The sequence below is a fragment of the Protomyctophum parallelum genome (genome assembly GCF_964188405.1).
Source record: "Protomyctophum parallelum genome assembly, chromosome: 7".
NCBI classification, from domain to species: domain Eukaryota; kingdom Metazoa; phylum Chordata; class Actinopteri; order Myctophiformes; family Myctophidae; genus Protomyctophum; species Protomyctophum parallelum.
The window spans coordinates 27,493,486-27,511,873 of NC_139705.1; the positions used below are offsets into that span (position 1 = coordinate 27,493,486).

The window sequence follows — 18,388 nt, forward strand, 5'->3', positions numbered from 1 at the left end:
GGGAAATTTACGTCCTTTTGTCCCCAACACAAACATTAAATGCCATTGACAATGAAGATAATTAAGTTTGTTTTGTCTGATAATTACGTCATAAAAGATGATACATAGCGCCCCTCACTTCACGCAGGTGTGATTTTTAAATTGTCTTTACTCTCTCTAGTCTGATCCCTTCTCTTCTTCTTCCAATCCTTTCTGAAAAATAACTTGATGGATTTATACTGCAAAAACGAATTACACTCTGTGGTGATTTGACAGACTGTCACACTTTATAGCCTAGGCCTAGGCCTACCTGTCACTGACTAACGTCTGGGTTTCCGAGGCTAATCATACGGAGGATGTTTACAGACAGTGTAGAATAGATTGGGGTTCCAGAGATGATGGCATGGATGATGGATGGCGGTCCGTTGTGGACTGATGCATATCAAACGTAGCCTCGCGTAGACTCTCGAGTCTCGATCGTATGTAGGCTATTATGGCTATATTATCGATTCTGACATTTTCATTAAAAAATATCTACGAGTCTAAATCTTAGGCTAGCCCAGTAGGCTAATATGCATTGCAAAGGCAGATGAAAAACGGGTGGTCTTTAATGAAAAAAGGTGGTCAACTGGTTTCGGATAGAGTAGCTTTCTGAATGTTTAACGCTAGGGGGCGAAGCCAATGGGATTTCCCTCTTAAAAGGAAAAACGATCATTCCTCTCCATTCAACATTTGAGGGGAAAATATTTATTTGAGCCAATAAGACTCTCCCCTTAACATTGTGAAGCGACATCCGCAAATCACATGCGAGGTTTATTAAGAGAAAACGCCCCATAGGCTAGCACCACTCCCTGGTGGTCTAGTGGTTAGGATTCGGCGCTCTCACCGCCGCGGCCCGGGTTCGATTCCCGGTCAGGGAACACGTTTTCTTGTCATTTTGAACGTATATTAGGATTTCATTCTGTTCTGTGGGACGTTTTTTTAATCTGGTAAAACGGTCTAAGGTTAGAGTGGGTCTAAGGTTAGAGTGGACTAGGCTACATGAAGAGAAAGATTACCTTTAATAATTGAAAAGAAATCACACCCGTGTGAAGTGAGGGGCACTTTACCAACCTAACATGCATAATGCCAATGCTCAGTGACAGACAAAACAAACATTAAACTCTGTTCATTGTTAATGGCATTTAATGTTTGTGTTAGTGACAAAACAAACATTAAACCTCTAGGCCTATATATAGCCAGGAGGGCACTCCAAAATAAGAAAGAAAGAAACAAGTGTAAAATTCTCTCATATCCCCAGGAGGTGGTCATTTACACCAAGTTGAACTTGGTGTAAATGCAGCCAGAATCGCACCGCGTCACGCGGCAGTGTAAAAAAAATCAATATTGTATCAGAACTTGGCAAGTTCTGATACAATATTGACATTTTGTCCAGACTTAGGCCCTCATTTATCAATCGAGTGTAAAATGTGCCACAGATTCGAGTGCAGGTTTCGTAGTACACCCACGTCGCCACGGCATTTATAAAGTGATCGCAAACAGCTGATCCTTCCTTAATTTCGTTCTCACGTTAATAAATGTCACGGCTGAATTTGATCTGGCATGCCCTAAGAAATCATGCCTCGCCCTCGTTTTTGCGACCTGAACCACTGCTATACGATCTGGAAACCATGGTTACCGTGCCTTTCTGCCCGCCTCACCCCCCCCTCCCCCTCTCACTCACACACACACAACTTGCAAGCCCAACTAACTGGTGTGTTAAATAAATAAACAACGAACACCTGCATGAATTAAATAAAGTTGTAGGCCTACCCTTTCTGTTTCCCTCTCACCTCGCTTGCCTTGCTGTCATGTCCACGCACGCACCTACATGACACATCGACATCGCATCGCCATGAATGGAATACGTTTGGGCTGGCCTATATTAATTTTACCCATTCGTGCACAGTGCACGGCGAAGGCGTGAGACTGCGCACTGCTGTGATATTAAAGTCCTGTGGGTGACTCAGTGATGCCTGCATGAGAGATAGGCTATCATGTCGTCAAGGCAGTCATAATCAACGTTTATGTAGTGATTTGATCATTGATGAACGAATCATAAACATATGGATGAAGGCTTGCTTGCATGTGTGCTGGTATGTATTGGCGACGCACGCCGCGGTCCCGTCCTCCCCCGACAATGATCTCGCTTTTATCTGAACTGTCAAAACCTGTCTAAGCACTTATTTAAATGGTGAATGATTAAGCCCCTTGCGCCTGTAGCCTGCTAGTACTTACTACAAATAGGCAAGCTGTATGCTTGTCATTGTCACTTGGAAATAAAGGCGTGCAGTCCATTTATGCCTTTTTTTAAATAATATCATAATCACATATGCCGCATCACCGCATGCGCTCCAAAATCATCTCACAAGTGCGCTCGCATAACAAGGCCAGTAAAGCACTGTTTGATTAAGCACAAACTAATACATTGTAAACATGTTATATTGTTTTTAATTGCGCGATTTTAATTACTTGTAAAGTTGGAAATGTCTCTTTTGTTTTTTACATACACATACCGTTTTATATTAACATTTTAGGAGTGAAAACATATGTTTAAATGCCTGTGACAGCCTCTCAGCTGGCCAAACAATGCTGCTCCGCTGTTCTAAGACAGAAAAACAGGTGAGGACAAAGCGTACGACAGCTGCCGAGCAGACGTGGGTTTTGAACGTTGTCACGTTCAATTTCAAGCTTTGCCGGAAATGTTAAATGCCGAAAATGTCGGTAATTTCGGCGTGCGCCCATATTTTGGCGTGCGCACGGTTGATAAATGAGGGCCTTAGTATGATACTTCAGTGCGTCTGGGCAAACTTGCACACTCCTAGTTAGCGGCATACTTTAAATCAATGTTCACTTTCAACTGAATTACCTGGCTATGCCAATGTAACGTTGACAAAATTATAATCACCTCTCTACTGTTCAAGCTTAGATAATGTAGTGAAGTAGCTTAAATTTGGTCCAAGCAACCCAATTATGTGACGGGAAAAATAATTGCAAAGATTTAAAGTAATTGTAGTTGAACTAGTAGATCTGCTACTCTAACACTGGGTTAAATAGTGTTTCAGTAAATATGAGAGCAAATCAAAGAGACCTGAAGATATGGAGGGAGTCAGGCCAGAGTTTAGCAGCAGCTTTTAAAGCACATTGGCAGGCATCGTTACTTGTCACAATTATTGCGGAACAGCACTTTCAAATACTGTATGCTAGCCCTAGCATAGCATCCCTGTTCTGGCCATGTCATATTAGTCCAACAATCCACACACATTATCAGAATATTCTGCCATAAAATAGGTCATTTTCAGTACGACATAAAACATAGTTTTTAAGTACCGGTAGATTTAAGTGGTTAAGCAACATGCAAAAGAAAAATACGTTTTTGAAAGGATTTACTGATAAATAGTTCACAGCAATTTTGCACAACAAAACTTCATGTTTTTACTTTTTACATTCAGAAAAATACATCAGTGCTAGGATTTTTAAAAGTTATGAAAAGCCAGATGTGTGGGTCTACATCAGAAGGGTCCATGTTGAGAAGTTAGGACATGTAGAAACCTGAAGTATTTGCTCCACCACCACCACCCGTCACCTTCTCCTGGAAGTGAACAGCAGCACAGAAGACAACGACTTAACAAAACCTTCTCAGTCCATATTTCAACGTTTTATGCTTTGTACATTTACACCCTACTTCCCCAAGTGTTGTGGAAAGTAGCCCTACTACATCTACGACGCGTTGTGAGCTTGTACTGTACATCGGTTATTTTCACTATTTTAGAACATTTTGTGTTTGTTTACAAAGTATTAACTTGTGACTGCAAGTGCATTGTATCCATCTATATTTTCCTGAAAGGTAACGTTTTAAACATGTTTTTCACCTGACAGTGACAATATTCAGACTCGGAAAACTCACCTTCACACCGCCAACCATTTCTTCAAAAGACTTGAATGTAGAGGAATGTCTAAAGGCAAACATGAACATAAATTACATTTAGCCGAGGTAACAAATACAATATTAAAGATCAGTTACCTAGAATCATAAAAATATGTCTTGAAGCAAGTTGAAGAGCCTCTTCTATTGGCAAATGGCATTATTGCTACTTACAAGTACAATAAAAACACTGAAAGCATCATTAGCTTCGCCTTTCCCAAAGATGCACTTGTTTGGTCAACCACCTCTATGCACAGTAATTGGTGGGCATGTCAGTTACAACCAGATCTGATTTACAGCCCAATAGTATGCCAATAATAGTATGCCGTAAAATGTTCAAACTGTTGCTACAGGGTGGTCTGCAACCATCAATTTCTCAGAGATTCTTTCAATTAATCAATTAATAATATTACAGCAACGAAACGTAATTTTATAATTCATCGCATACAACAGTATCATGCAAAATAAATCAAGAGTTTAAACATCTAAAAGGGTCCATTTGGTTACCAATTCTCCATCATTTAACTGGGGACCACAGGGGAGTCCCCTTAAGTCAGACCTCCCGTTAGTCCGACCTGTGCTGCGGGTTACAAATCACCCATACCGCGGGTTACAAATCACCCGTGGCTTCCTGTGAGGTTAGGGATAGTGTTAGTAATGGTCGGACTAAAGGGAGGTTGGACCAATGCCACGATTCCCTGGAAGCCTCAAGGACCACTGGTTGTGAAGCACATAATGTACGGCAGTGGTTCTCAGTCTGATTTTGGAGAGTCTCCAGATGACAGTGAAGTGACAATATAAAGGACTTATAAGACCTTTTAAACACCTAAAAATATTAAAGTCAAACATTTTTAAAATAGTCGATCTACAAGCTCACAACGCCTCTGCGAGGGCGCGTTGTGAATGTGCAGACCTGCCATTTTCACAAATGTATCTGTGGAACCGAATCAAACTACATTTTCAACCCCTACAATTCCAAGTGCTTATCAGGGTGGGGGGTCCCACTCCCCAGTTCACATATTTTGTGGGGGTCCCCAGTTCAATATAAATAGGATTATTTTGGGGTGTCGTGGCCTGAAAAGGTTGAGAACAACTTTGATGTACAGTACAGACCGACATCCCTACGTGAACAACATACAGTAACTACCAAACCATAGAACAGCATCAGCAGAAGCAAACCATCATAAGCCTTTACCTCATAGTAGGCACACTTATGGCGTGACTGTGTGTGTCAGCGGTGTAGGGGAGGACAGGGGAGAGAGGAGGGTTTAGATTTTAGATTCAGAGAGTTAAAGTCAGAAGGATAAAGGAGATTTGACATTGAGCATCATGTAGGTTAGTCCCGTCAGACATTTCAGAAACAATACCTTTCAGTTGGTTTCATAAATCTTAGAATGATAATTAACCAACAGTGGATCTTTTTATGTGATATTCTTTTGTTGCGTTAAGTGTTAATTAGCTCTACATTCCCACATAAAACATTGCTATAGTGTGTTTGTTGAAGAACACTTCTTCTATTCAATCAGAAGAGAGAACTCACACAGGATAAACGAGTGAAACAAACATGATCCAACAAAATTGGAACTCGAACATAAAACTTCTCTCTCGTGACTGTATGAAAATAACCCACCTGAAAACTAAATACTTTTGTATTTATAAAATAGCTGGAGAGACAGGTGGACCCCAGATACTGAACAAACACTAACATTTTAAAGCACTTTTGTTTTAACCAAAATAATTACGGACAAGCCCCTTTCTGGTCTTAATCTGAGGTCATTATATCCATTAACCAGTGGTATATAATAATAACCAGAGGCAATAATAATAATAACTAGAAAAAGTGCCCTTCCGGGCACAGGTCTCCACCAGGTTATCCACAGATCCGTGCAGTTAGAGGTAAAAACACTTTTTGGCCAGTTATAGCGCCACCTTGAGGCTGAGTTGAAATTGTTCATGTGGCATTTCGTCCTCGGCCTAGTGGGAATGTGGGTGCACAATTTCACGGAAATCACGCGATGTGTTCATGATTTGCAGCATTTTGTTTGAAACTGAGCACTCCTGTGAACTTTGGAAGCCAATCTTAACCAATCAGGATGGAGTCTGATAAATCTGAAAGACCCGTTTCGTTGAATGGCTCTAGAGAGACTGTGTACCAATTTGCGTGATGTTTGGACAAAATCTGTAGGTGTACTGTGCAAAAACGTGTTTTGCACAAAGCGGCCTCCTGGTGGCGCTATAACAGGCCGTTCTGGAAAGTTTGGGGCAGAGGTTCATGGTTGGCATCCAGGGAGTGTGTGTGCAAAATATGGCATTGAAAAACTTGTTTTGCACAAAGCGGCCTCCTGGTGGCGCTATAACAGGCCGTTCTGGAAAGTTTGGGGCAGAGGTTCATGGTTGGCATCCAGGGAGTGTGTGTGCAAAATATGGCATCGACCGGGTTAACGGTGGCCGAGATTAGCTGTTCACGGACACACACACGGACACACGGACGGACGGAGTGCAAAACATACTCTCCCCACATGCCTTCGGCCTGGTGGAGACAATAAAATAAAAATACATGTCTAGGAGGTGGGCCGTCTTTTAAGGCAGCCCATTTGGGACAAAACTCTGTGGAGAGTATTCCGACATTATGAAATGACAGATATTAAAAAAAAATCTTGTGTAAAATGTTATGTAATTTGTCACATGTACCCACTCGTCGTTGAATATAATATCAGATTAAGGCAAGAAAACTGTTAATCCGTTATTCTCCTTTAAACCCAAACCCAGACACTGCAAAGTGGAATACACACTTCATGATAATTAAAAACCCATGCAAAGTGCTCTTCAAACAAAGTGCCCACACACCATTCCAATGAGACTAAATTGGTCTTACCACTTAACGAAAGTGTCTTACCGGGGTGGGCTGGGGAGCGGCAGAGCTCTGTTCACATTGTGGGGTTAAGATAAAAAACACAGGTTAGCTCACACACACACACACGATGTCATCACAGAGTGCGTGTTCACAGAAGTTCAGAGGGCAGCAGAGACTGGTCAACTGGAAAGCTATTGTTGCGTTAAGCTCAGATGTACTGGTGGGGTGCGTGGTGATTGGATTACGTTTAATGTTGGTGTGGTGTGTGGGATTAGGTTCATTGTGTATCTATATAATCTCTCAGTCTGCCCAAATGTAGTGTTATTAGGAGAAATAAACACAGAAACACCAGGAGGAAAGCCAAACTGATTTCCCGATTCTACACAAAAAACTACATATTTTTCCCCTACATTGTTTTACTGAATGCGTTCCTGTCTATGACCTTCTCTAGGAATGCGGTGACCTTTTCTCTTTTCTTGCATATCAGCATAAAGGATAATTATATTACCACACAACTAGAGAACATGAAGTTCACAGAAATCTATCTGCTCTACGGTTACAATTTGAGGCAACAAATGAAAATGAAAATGAAAATTCATCGACACAGGGTGGGGATGGAGAAAAGATGAAGGCATCAAGAACAGTAAGAGAGAAGTATGAAGGAGAAGAACATTCAGGCCAGATTCACACTACGGTCCCGGGTGCGCACGCGGGACTACTTGGCAGATGTTGTGGTTAGTGTGAATGCTGCGTACCGTTCCTGGGAGGGATCACCCAACCGTTCCCGGGCACGGCATGGAGGTAGTCTCGGAACCGATTGAGGTGTACTCGGATATGGATCGATGCAATGTGAAAGCATTGAATACAGTTGAATGAAGTGTAGTCGTGTACTTGGGTGGCGGAAGACTCAAGGCCAATGTGAAAATAACGTCCGCACACTGGACTATAAGCTCCAAAGCTTTAAAAAAAGTGTATTGAAGGTTCCTTAGACCAAAGTCGACATGACGTTTCGAGCCTCACGGCTCTTCAGACGATGATGGTCTGAAGGCTTTTTTAAGCTTTGGAGCTTAGTCCAGTGTGCAGACCTTATTGTCTTTTCTATTATTTACCTCTGCCCAGCTGCACCTGGTGTTTATAGTTAGTGGATGTGCGTGCTCTTGTATTTTTCAATGTGAATCTTGGCCAGTAGGGGGACCAGGCAATCGTATTCAGGAACAGAGCCTTAGATATAGACTCTGTCTCCTACATAGACTAGTCTCCTACATAGACCTGGACCGGAAGTAGGCAGAAATGCATTGGACTCAGGCAACAGCCCAGCTTTAATGATCTTAAATCGCTTTATTTTAGATTGTTTTGTAGCAATAGTGCAACATAAACATTAACCGTTTCCGTCCGTAGGACGTGTCCACACGTCCTAGGGGTCCCAATCGACGCGTCCGTAGGACGTCTGTAGACGTCCTAGCGCATCTTCAATGATACCGGGCGAGAGAGGAATATTCTGAATTTTAGCTTACAGTCATATTAGCTTACCGTTCACTTAGCTGTTAGCACGGCAGAAATAATGACTCGTCTCTCCTAATCCAGGGCGCTCTCCGTGGTTTTGAACTGATCGATATACTGGCGCTTCATTTCTGCTCCTCATCCGTCTCTCCCGCAAAATATGAACGCTTTTTGGATTATATATCGTATAAATTAAAACGATAGCAATGTAAGCTAGCAATGTAAAGCACACTTATTTAGCGGATTGTTTCCGGGTCGTGGGTTTCAGAGTAAAAGCGGCCATGTCTTTCCGGCAGCCCAGAGCTCCTATTTTGAAGGACTTCCGGCACTGATTGTGTAAAAGGGACTTTAGTTGTTACTGTACAATACTTTAAAATAGTTGTCATGTTGCACAAATGCTTAAAATAGCTCTTGTTTGCGCCACCCTTGTTGAAAACAATGTATTTCCAACTCGGCTCAGTTCAGGCTGCATTAACAGCGCTCGAGTGCTCGGTTTCTGCCCCCTCAATATCGTAACTCTACTATTAGATGGCTCTGTTCGGGAACAGTTTGAATCAAACGGTGTGAATCTGCCCTAAGCAGAGTGTTGTGAAGTGAAGTATGAAGGAGAACAACATTAAGGACAGTGTTGTGAAGTGAAGTATGACGGCCGTTACCTCATCTCTGCCAGTCTCCTGGTGAGGGCCATACCCACACTGGACAGAGCAGCGGAGGTCACCTGACCCACCTGGGAGAAGGTCTCCTGGGTCCTCTTGTACCTGCAGTAGAGCCATTGAAACCACAGCTCATTTCCTCAACTAAAACTATGACGAAAAATGTTTTTTTTCCAACTGATGAAAAGCAAATAAAAACGACATAAAAAAAAAATAATCAGGGAGGGACTAGTGGAGAACAGTTCCAGTACTAGAAAAAGTGCCCTTCTGGGCACAGGTCTCCACCAGGATTTCTTCCTCAGCCTAGTGGGAATATGCGTGCACAGTTTAATCGCAATCGGACGCTGCGTTGAGGAGTTGTGGCGATTTGTACAAAGCGGGCTACTCCTGAAAACTGTAGGAGCCAATCGTGGCCAATCAGGATGGAATATGAGAAATCAAACAAACCTGTCTTGATCACATGACTATGGAGATCATGTGTACCGATTTGCGTGAAATTTGGATAAGTAAAGTAATAATAGAAAATGTGTTTTACATATGTCGGCCTCCTGGTGGCGCTATAAAGAGCAGATGTGAAAAATTCCAGGCAAAGGTTTTTCCTTGGCCTCTAGGGAGTTGGCATACAAAGTTATCCACAGATCCGTGCAGTTAGAGGTAAAAACACTTTTCGGCCAGTTATAGCGCCACCTTGAGGCTGAGTTGAAATTGTTCATGTGGCATTTCGTCCTCGGCCTAGTGGGAATGTGCGTGCACAATTTCACGGAAATCACGCGATGTGTTCATGATTTGCAGCATTTTGTTTGAAACTGAGCACTCCTGTGAACTTTGGAAGCCAATCTTAACCAATCAGGATGAAGTCTGAGAAATCTGAAAGACCGGTTTCGTTGAATGGCTCTAGAGAGACTGTGTACCAATTTGCGTGATGTTTGGACAAAATCTGTAGGTATACTGTGCAAAAACTTGTTTTGCACAAAGCGGCCTCCTGGTGGCGCTATAACAGGCCGTTCTGGAAAGTTTGGGGCAGAGGTTCATCGTTGGCATCCAGGGAGTGTGTGTGCAAAATTTGGCATGGACCGGGTTAACGGTGCCGGAGATTAGCTGCTCACAGACACACGGACGGACACACGGACGGACAAACACACGGACGGAGTGCAAAACATACTCTCCCCCCATGCCTTCGGCCTGGTGGAGACAATAACTAAAGTTTGTAGATTTTTCAGCATGCAACCAAGTGTAAAATAAGCCATTACGACACACTTTTATACATTAGATGTTTGCCTTGTGTCTTCCCACGCAGCAGACCCTGAATATGAATGTTGGGTGTTACACAAGCAGCTATAACATATATATACACTCTGAATCCGAGAGGTGTAAATCACAAGATGCTGTCTCGCCTGTCAATAACATGTGGTCATGAGAACCACGCTGCCATCTTGCGTTTCAGACAAACAATCTGCACTGTCTCACGCTGCCTGCAGTGCAGTCTCACACACTGCCTTAAGTCAGGCTATTAACAGGTTCACTGATCCTAATTGATCTGGAGAATCCCATCAGTGTCCCAAACAAGAGCTGCCTCCCTCTTCAACATGTGAGTGGAACAGAACAGACAACAACGCTCCAAGGGAACATCATCATCATTATTATTATTATACCTTATACAGTGTTTCAGTAGAACATTAAATACTTCACTACTACTCACGCCTCAGAGCGACTGATGTCGTCCAACGTGGCAGAGGCTGTGATATATCTGCGGAAAGAAACAGAACAACATGCACAGTCAGAGGATTAGCAACACTTACAGTGACCATGACAGACAGCCACGCATGTGGTTATGTAATGTAACCCTATTGCACTAGGGCAGTGGTTTTCCACCAGTGGTCCCAGGCAGTGTTGATTTCGTCGACTAAAACTAAGACGAAATATTTTCACTGACAAACTAAATGAAAACCAAATGAAAACTAAGCTATATGATGACTAAAACTAAGACTACATATACTGACAATTTTGTGAACAAATAAAAACTAGACTAAAATGTCAGGAAGGGCCTAGTGGACAAGAGCTCCACTACAAGTCATTTTACAATTGGTTCCATGCTGAAAATAGCAGATCCACAAGCTCACAACGCGTTGTGAGCTTGTAGATCAGCTATTTTCAGCAAGTGTAAAAACAGTCATTAAGACGTCACCAAGAACCGCCAAAATACATTTTGTTTGACTAAATAAACTGTACATTTAGTCGACTAAAATCCTATGATATTTAGTCGACTAAAACTAGACTAATTCTAAGTCATTCCAGGTGACTAAAACTAAATGAAAACTATTCAAGAGACTGACTGCCAAAAACAACACTGGTCCCAGGTGGTCCCCAGCTAAATAATGGAGTCACTAACCAAATGGTCCCTCTCGGTTAAACATTTTAACATCTGTATTGCTTCATTTTACAAGAAGACTACAAAATTAGAGAATGTAGAAGAATTGTTATTTTGATAAAGATTTGCCCATTGGGTGCCCGTTGGCCTAGAGGTCCAGGCGCATGCCACATATAGGCTCTGGCCTGACAGTGTCACGTGTTCAAGTCCCGCTCATGACGACCTTTGCTGCATGTCTCTCCCCTTCTCTCTCTCTTTCCTGTCAATCTCCACTTGAAACTATCAATAAAGGCAGAAAAGACCAACACACACACAACATATATTTATAAATCTGTACCATCATCTGAAAAACATATATTAGGGTCTGAGAGGCTAAATGTCACCAAAGGATGGCCCGTGGCTCAAACGCCAAATAAATAATTTACCTTGATATGGAGGTTGAAAACCACTGCACTAGAGCCAAATTCAGATTGGCAGCTTATACCTGCTTTCTGGCCACTACAAATGGAAGTCTAATTAAAACCAAGTCTGAAAATAATATAGGCCTATCGTTGCTGTCGGGAGGAAACTTCATAACTCCATTTTGGGGGTTTTAGATTTTTCTTTTTTTGAATCAATCAGTGCTATTGAACACCCTTTACGTCTGTGTGTCGTTTCGAAAATATTGAACCAATGGAAAGTAGTAAAAAACGCTTGAGACAAAACCTCTTGGACCCTCAAGTCTGCTCCACCACCTCTCATGGAAGTAATTGAGAATATATAAAGTCACAACACCAACTTTGATAAGGCCCTAAAGGCAGTATATAAGGTTTTCTTAATTTCCTGACAATTTTATATTTTTTATTTCCTGAAAAAACATTTTGGAGTTAGGTGGTTTCTTCCTGACAGCAGAGATATACATGCATGTTTAACACCCTGAGCACACAGAACGAAGTTCTCAATTAGTAACGCCCAGCGCTCAGGACGGAGATTGATCAAAAGGACAGAGATTATTGATATCAAAACCGATCGCATCGCTCCACAGGCCCATTTTAGCCGACGAGATTCGAAAATCTTAAAACGTGAATAACTCTTGATCTAAATCATTCCTTCCAATTCTAAGAAAAGATTATGTGTTAGACGGCCCATCGCGGTCCCTTCGCTAGTTGCGTTAGAATTAATCATACCTCCCGTTGCTAAATGTGCTCCGCTGCTATAAATCGCTGGGTGCTATGATTTAATGGATTAAATAACCCCCGGGGTGTTAATTAGGTTTCATAGTTGTGCCAAATGATAGGAAGTTGTCTCAAGACTCGTCATATCGTCTCAGTCGGGTGGAGACCTCTTATGTCCGAAACAGTTTAAATTTTAAACCAAAATAAAAAAAGGAGCAGATCTACAAGCTCAACGCCGCGTTTCTAGCGTGTAGATCTGCTACTTCGGTGCTTCTGCGTGAGGTTGTAGTATGAATTATCAGTAGGGCGTTAACTTATGAAAAAACTAAAAGACCATACTAGAGTATTGCAACAAGTTATTTCAGTTGGTCATAACAGTTTCTACATTATTGGATTTATTTCAGAGAAATGTGTAAAATGATTTGTTTTCAAAGATATAGAATTTCTATACAAATATAGAAAATCATACTCTGGTCTAAAGCGCAATTTACACAGACTCACAGAGTAGCCTACTATAACTATATGGTTCACCATTGTATTGTTTATAGTTTGTGTGAACTATGCCATTCACTTGACTCAAAACACATTTTAAAACTAAATGTTATAGTGCTCAGTGTGAATGGCCTTCAACCATATAATAATGTGTTAAAAACATCCTGTACTCACGGGGTTGATGTCTGGACGTCCTGCCAGCCTTTAGACAGGTTCTGCTTGAGGTTGCTGAGCGGACTCAAACCCAGCTGTCTCTTGATGTCCGACGCATATTTCTCTTTGGCCAAAAGAACTTGTCGCAGAGTCTGAATCTCATCCTCAGTCTGTGTAGGGCAAATTAACACATTTGACATGTCCTAATAGCATAACAGATAATTGACATGATACTTTTTTACTTTATTTATACTCATTTAGGAAGAAAGTAAAAAAATAGCACAAGTAGAAGCTTGAGATGTGCTACATTTGATGCTTTAGTGAGGTGGTTTTCAACCAGTGTTCCTTGAGGGGTTCCAGGTGGTCCCAAGCTAAATGGAGAGTTGGTAACCAAATAGTTGTTAAACATCTGCATGACTTAATTTACAAGACATCTACACAATTAGAGAATGTCGAAGAATTGTTATTGATCAGATTGTTTTGATCGTTGCCTGTTATATCTCTCCTAATGGTACCAAGACAAAACCTTCTACGACAAAATAATCTTTGGCTTAGGGTCTCAGAGGCTAAATTTCATCAAATGGTTGTCCATGACAAGTGACAACCATTTCACATTTGACGTGACAGCAACGATATAGTATACAATATCGTTGAACACAACAGTGTTCTCTGGAGGAAAATGAAAACTATGAATCCAGACCTTTAATAATTCAATTCTCAGATCGTCCAACTCCTCCTCTGTAAGCCCGGGGGGTAAGCCGTCATCTATGGGTCGAGTGCTGAAATTCATTGATGGTCCAGTAGAGACATTCTCTCCAGCAAAGCCTTAAAAAAAAGAGCATGTGTAAAAAAACAGATGTGGACAATTAAATACTATTCATAACTGAATTACATAATATCTCAGTAGTTATTTGCCCCGTGCAATTTTGTTTACGAAACCTAAACAAGGCGAATAGAAATGCATGTTTTATTTATTTATTATCTTCCATTATGTTCGAATGCCAATCACGATCATTTGTATGACAAATCAACTAAAACTTCATGATCGTGACAGCTGTTATGTAAAAGCAAGAATGCAGATGCAAACATGACTTCAGCTGCCCATAGGGTAACAGCCAGCATAGGCGGGAACCTATTTATCTTTTCCAAAAAAATAATATATATAACTTCCAATATATATATATATATATATATATATATATATATATATATATATGAAATGTTAAAGTAAAGTATACATCTACAGCTGCTTCAAATTGCTACAAACCTGTATATCCAGTCATGTTGGGGCATAAGCAATAAGTGGAATGATAAAATCAAGTCTGATAATGATGTACCGTGTACCTTCACAGCAACTTGAGACCATTTTTCAAATATTGTATTTAATTTTGACAAATTAAAATACCCAATTTTACATTGAGGTGCCCATATACGTCTCTATAGTGCCCACCTATCCTGCAATCATTATTTTCCTGTAATAATTATTGAAATGATCACGAGTCCAACATGTGTCGCTGATAATGATTCATTATTATACTAAACATCGTCTGTCCATAGTATAATGTATGATAATTATTCATTTACTATTATAATATGTAAACATGTTGCTGTTCATAGTATAATTTATTCATTATTATAATATGTAAACATGTTGCTGTTCATAGTATAATTTATGATAATGATTCATTATTATATGTAAACTTGTCTCTGTCCATAGTGCTGAGTCCTGACAGATAGATAGTTCTCCATCTTGTACCTGTTGCGGCTAAATGGACTCAGCATCTACAGTTGCACACACACACACACACACACACACACACACACACAGCAACTCTCACAGTAGGCTATAAACACGCACACACACAAAGCTCATATTACAGACACAACTATAGCGTTTTCATTTGGAAACGGGCAGCATTTCATACTCCTCCAGCATCGGGAATCATTCCTAAAGGTCTTACCTTGTTGCCTGTGCATATTGTCAGAGATAGTTTAAAACAAGCTAACACAGAGCAGCAGGCTAGTTTCACGCAGCTTAACACAAGGACGCTGATGATGTTGATGATGACACTTGATGACGTCACTCACCGGTGCCCAGGTGCGACGCATTTTGTAGTCTTTTCACAACTGAGGATGATGATATTATTGTGTGGGTAACTTGGGGCGTACGCATAGAGTAGGGCCGCGGGCGTACCATAACTTCCACATAACTCTACTGAGATATTATGTAATTCAGTTATGAATAGTATTGAATTGTCCACGTCTGTCACTCTGTTTCTACACGTGCTCCAAAGGCTTTGCTGGAGACTGGAGAGAATGTCTCTACAGGACCGTCGGTGCCAGGCAGCCATGGTGCCATGATGCAGCAGGCTGCGGCTGCCACTGCCAGCATCTCCAGCCTGGAGACTGTCCAGATTCCAGGGACGGATCTGGCACAGAAAATCAGCCCTGGCATTTGTGGTCTTTCACCGGCCCAAAAAAGACACTTTTTTTAATAACTTTTTATTTTAGTTTTGGCTCTGCCCCGGCCCCATGACTGACTGCCCAGCTCTTCTGCCATTTGCCAGATGAGGACCCTGTCTCTCCAGCTAAGCTAGATAATTCAGTTTGAACTAAATTAAATCCTGGTGACGCGAGGTTAAGTTTGAACAGTAAATTAATTAAGTGAATTGTAAAGTGATGTTTGTATGGTCAGAATGCAGATAGGGTTAAAAAGAAAAACTTTAAATACAATTCACATTACTGCTGCATTATGTTGATGCCAAATAATATGATAATGAGGAAAGGATTAAGATGAGTAGGCCTATTGTATTATTATACAAAAACACATTTTGTACTGTCAATACATATAATTCAATAGAACATAACGAGATACGAGAAGTTTTCTTTCTCCCCACTTGACATTTTCTGTAATCCTAAATCGCAATCGTTTTTAAGTAATGAATCAAGATTCATTTAATATGAAGGACCCCCAATGGAAACAAACAAGCCATAGTGCTTTCTTGGGTTTTAAATCTGCAAACTGTTAAGTATTCAATCAATCAATCAATAGCTTACACTACAGACTGTACAAGCACACATTATGTGATGGACTCTCAACAAGATAAGAAGTTATTTGTCTCCATCTGCTGGCTATAATGAAACACTGTGTGCACTATAACGTTAGCTGTGTAAAATACACAAAATAACATTTGACACTTGCTTTTTGGCAATGTAAACGTATTCTTCTCGTGCCAATACAGCTGCTTTGAATTTGAATTTGAATTGACAACAGCGACACAGGCCCAAATGTTCAGGAACATTTATTCAACAACAGTAAATCAGATCCATTTATTTTTTCTTTCAGACACACATACAGTTACCATGCTACAACATAAAAGGTTCAAGATTTACACGTCATATATACTGTAGGCCTAAGAGTGTATGTACAGTACAAGCAACCTTTTTTTTCTTTTTTCTATTTAGAAACCATTAAACCATGCACCGCAAAATTTAATGGCCACATTACCACAACAACGTCACCATACCATTGAAATGTTATAGCCAGTCATCATTTTGAAACATGACAAAAGTAGTGAAATAAATTATGGTCCAAATAAAAAATCATATAACCATTTCACTATAGTTACACTATATGCTGTCTCGAGATATTTTTCATGGAGCTGTTTCCTGATCATTGATCAATTAGAGGCCCCTTTTCCACCTAAAGAACTTTGGTCCAAGAACTGGTTCCGTTCTTTATTTTTATTTTCACATCTTCCAACCTGAATAGTGACACAACACACTTTGGTTCCCACTTCAGGACAAGAAGAAGTATTGTTTTGGTTCCAGTTCTGAAACAATTTTAAGGAATCTGAACCGTGGGGGGGCGTGGGGAAGAAAAAAAGAGGAACGGAACCGGTTCAAACCGCCGGTAGAAAAGGAGCCTTGTTGCATTAACTATGACTGTAGAACATTAATATTATCATCCAGTATGTCAATGAAACAGCTGACAGCCAGGTAACATATACAGTATGTTTGTTTGTTTTTTATCAGGGGTTACAGGGGTCAATCACCCATACCGTCACTAGAGCAGGGTGGGCATGCGGTAAGCGGCCCACCCTTTTATGTAAACCATTTAAACACATTATTAGCAGCCATGAAACAAAGTGGCAAAGAGAAGGGATTCATGGCAATTTCACACAACTCTGTGGCAATATATTATTATTATGCATATTCAGTGGTATGAAAAGAATCTATATAGTGTACGTCTAACTGTCGTCGTTACTGTTCAAAGAAGCTGCCTGTAATGCCGACGACCCCACAGACGATTTGGCTTCTGTGAGCTTCTTATGCATCTCTAAAAAATGATTTATAATATTCGACAATGATAAACAACTACAGCATTGGACCAAAAAAACAGTCAACACCGGGCTTGCCCTGAAGACATGAAAAAAAAAAAAAAAAAACATATTCTCCCAATGCTAGGAATTATTTGTGTTTTTTTTTTTACAGATTTTCGTGTAGGCAGCCTTCACATCAAAAGAGAAATGACCTCCCGCTGGCTTCACACAGACTTGTATTAAAGACTCAAGAGTAGAGAGTGACAGAGATTGATTGTTCCATCAATCTACACAGAGATGGGATTAGAAGAACCGTCTAGGATTACTGGGTCATGCTCCACGCTTCTTTATGCGACGAGAAAACACGAGATTAATGTTTCTACATTAATAACAACAACGGTACAACGGAGTGCAATGCCAAGACATCCAGTGAATGTCCTTCGTTGTGTTATTATTTCTGCATTGATTTCACACTTTGATATTAAAACATTGGTTTACCCAAAATGCTCTCTCTTAAGGAAGAACACTATTTTAAGCATACGTTTGATACAGTACATCACACGCACGGAAGTGTATTCCTGCCATGCCGGGGGACAAAATAAACGTATAACGTGAAATGTTTCACCTTATAATAACGCGACATTTCTCTTGTTAAAGCCTGATAAGTTAAACATGTTATCATGAGAACAAATAAAGTTATGTCTTGTTACACGAAAAAAAACATCTTATGACAATAAAACATTTACATCATAGCCTACATAACACGATAGGATTTATTTTTATTCCTGGCATGGCAGCAAAGCGCTTCCACAGATAAGCAATTGAATTTCCCACTGTAATCATAGTTTTGAACATAATGATCTGTAATTTCATGAGAATGAATTGCACACCGCTGATATGATTTAAAAAACTGTTCAGCTGAACCCCTACATAGTGACAGTACCGTACA

At 40.6% G+C, this 18,388-nt stretch overlaps 1 protein-coding gene across 2 annotated transcripts; it reads right to left on the minus strand.

The window, feature by feature from the left end:
* Nucleotides 1–1,989: 1,989 nt before the first annotated feature.
* Nucleotides 1,990–15,187, minus strand: LOC310861086 (tumor protein D54-like). Of its 2 annotated transcripts, XM_083768383.1 has the most exons (9): nt 15,079–15,187; nt 13,818–13,942; nt 13,139–13,287; nt 10,650–10,697; nt 8,954–9,055; nt 6,840–6,866; nt 5,139–5,165; nt 3,926–3,974; nt 1,990–3,610 (listed from the first exon to the last, which is right to left on the minus strand). In XM_083768383.1, the coding sequence occupies exons 1-9, from the start codon at nt 15,092–15,094 to the stop codon at nt 3,554–3,556; spliced, it is 600 nt and encodes a 199-aa protein (XP_083624509.1). In that variant the 5' UTR covers nt 15,095–15,187; the 3' UTR covers nt 1,990–3,553. The 2 variants fall into 2 exon arrangements, with proteins under 2 accessions (XP_083624509.1, XP_083624510.1); XM_083768384.1 differs by lacking the exon at nt 5,139–5,165.
* Nucleotides 15,188–18,388: the final 3,201 nt, after the last annotated feature.

What these genes read in the sequence shown, in the direction of transcription:
- LOC310861086 (XM_083768383.1), bottom strand. An exon ending in TGAGAATTGAATTATTAAAG is followed by an intron (nt 13,288 to 13,817) that starts GTCTGGATTCAT and finishes TGCCCTACACAG; the next exon opens with ACTGAGGATGAGATTCAGAC. An exon ending in AAATGGTTGGCGGTGTGAAG is followed by an intron (nt 3,611 to 3,925) that starts GTGAGTTTTCCG and finishes GTTCACTTCCAG; the next exon opens with GAGAAGGTGACGGGTGGTGG.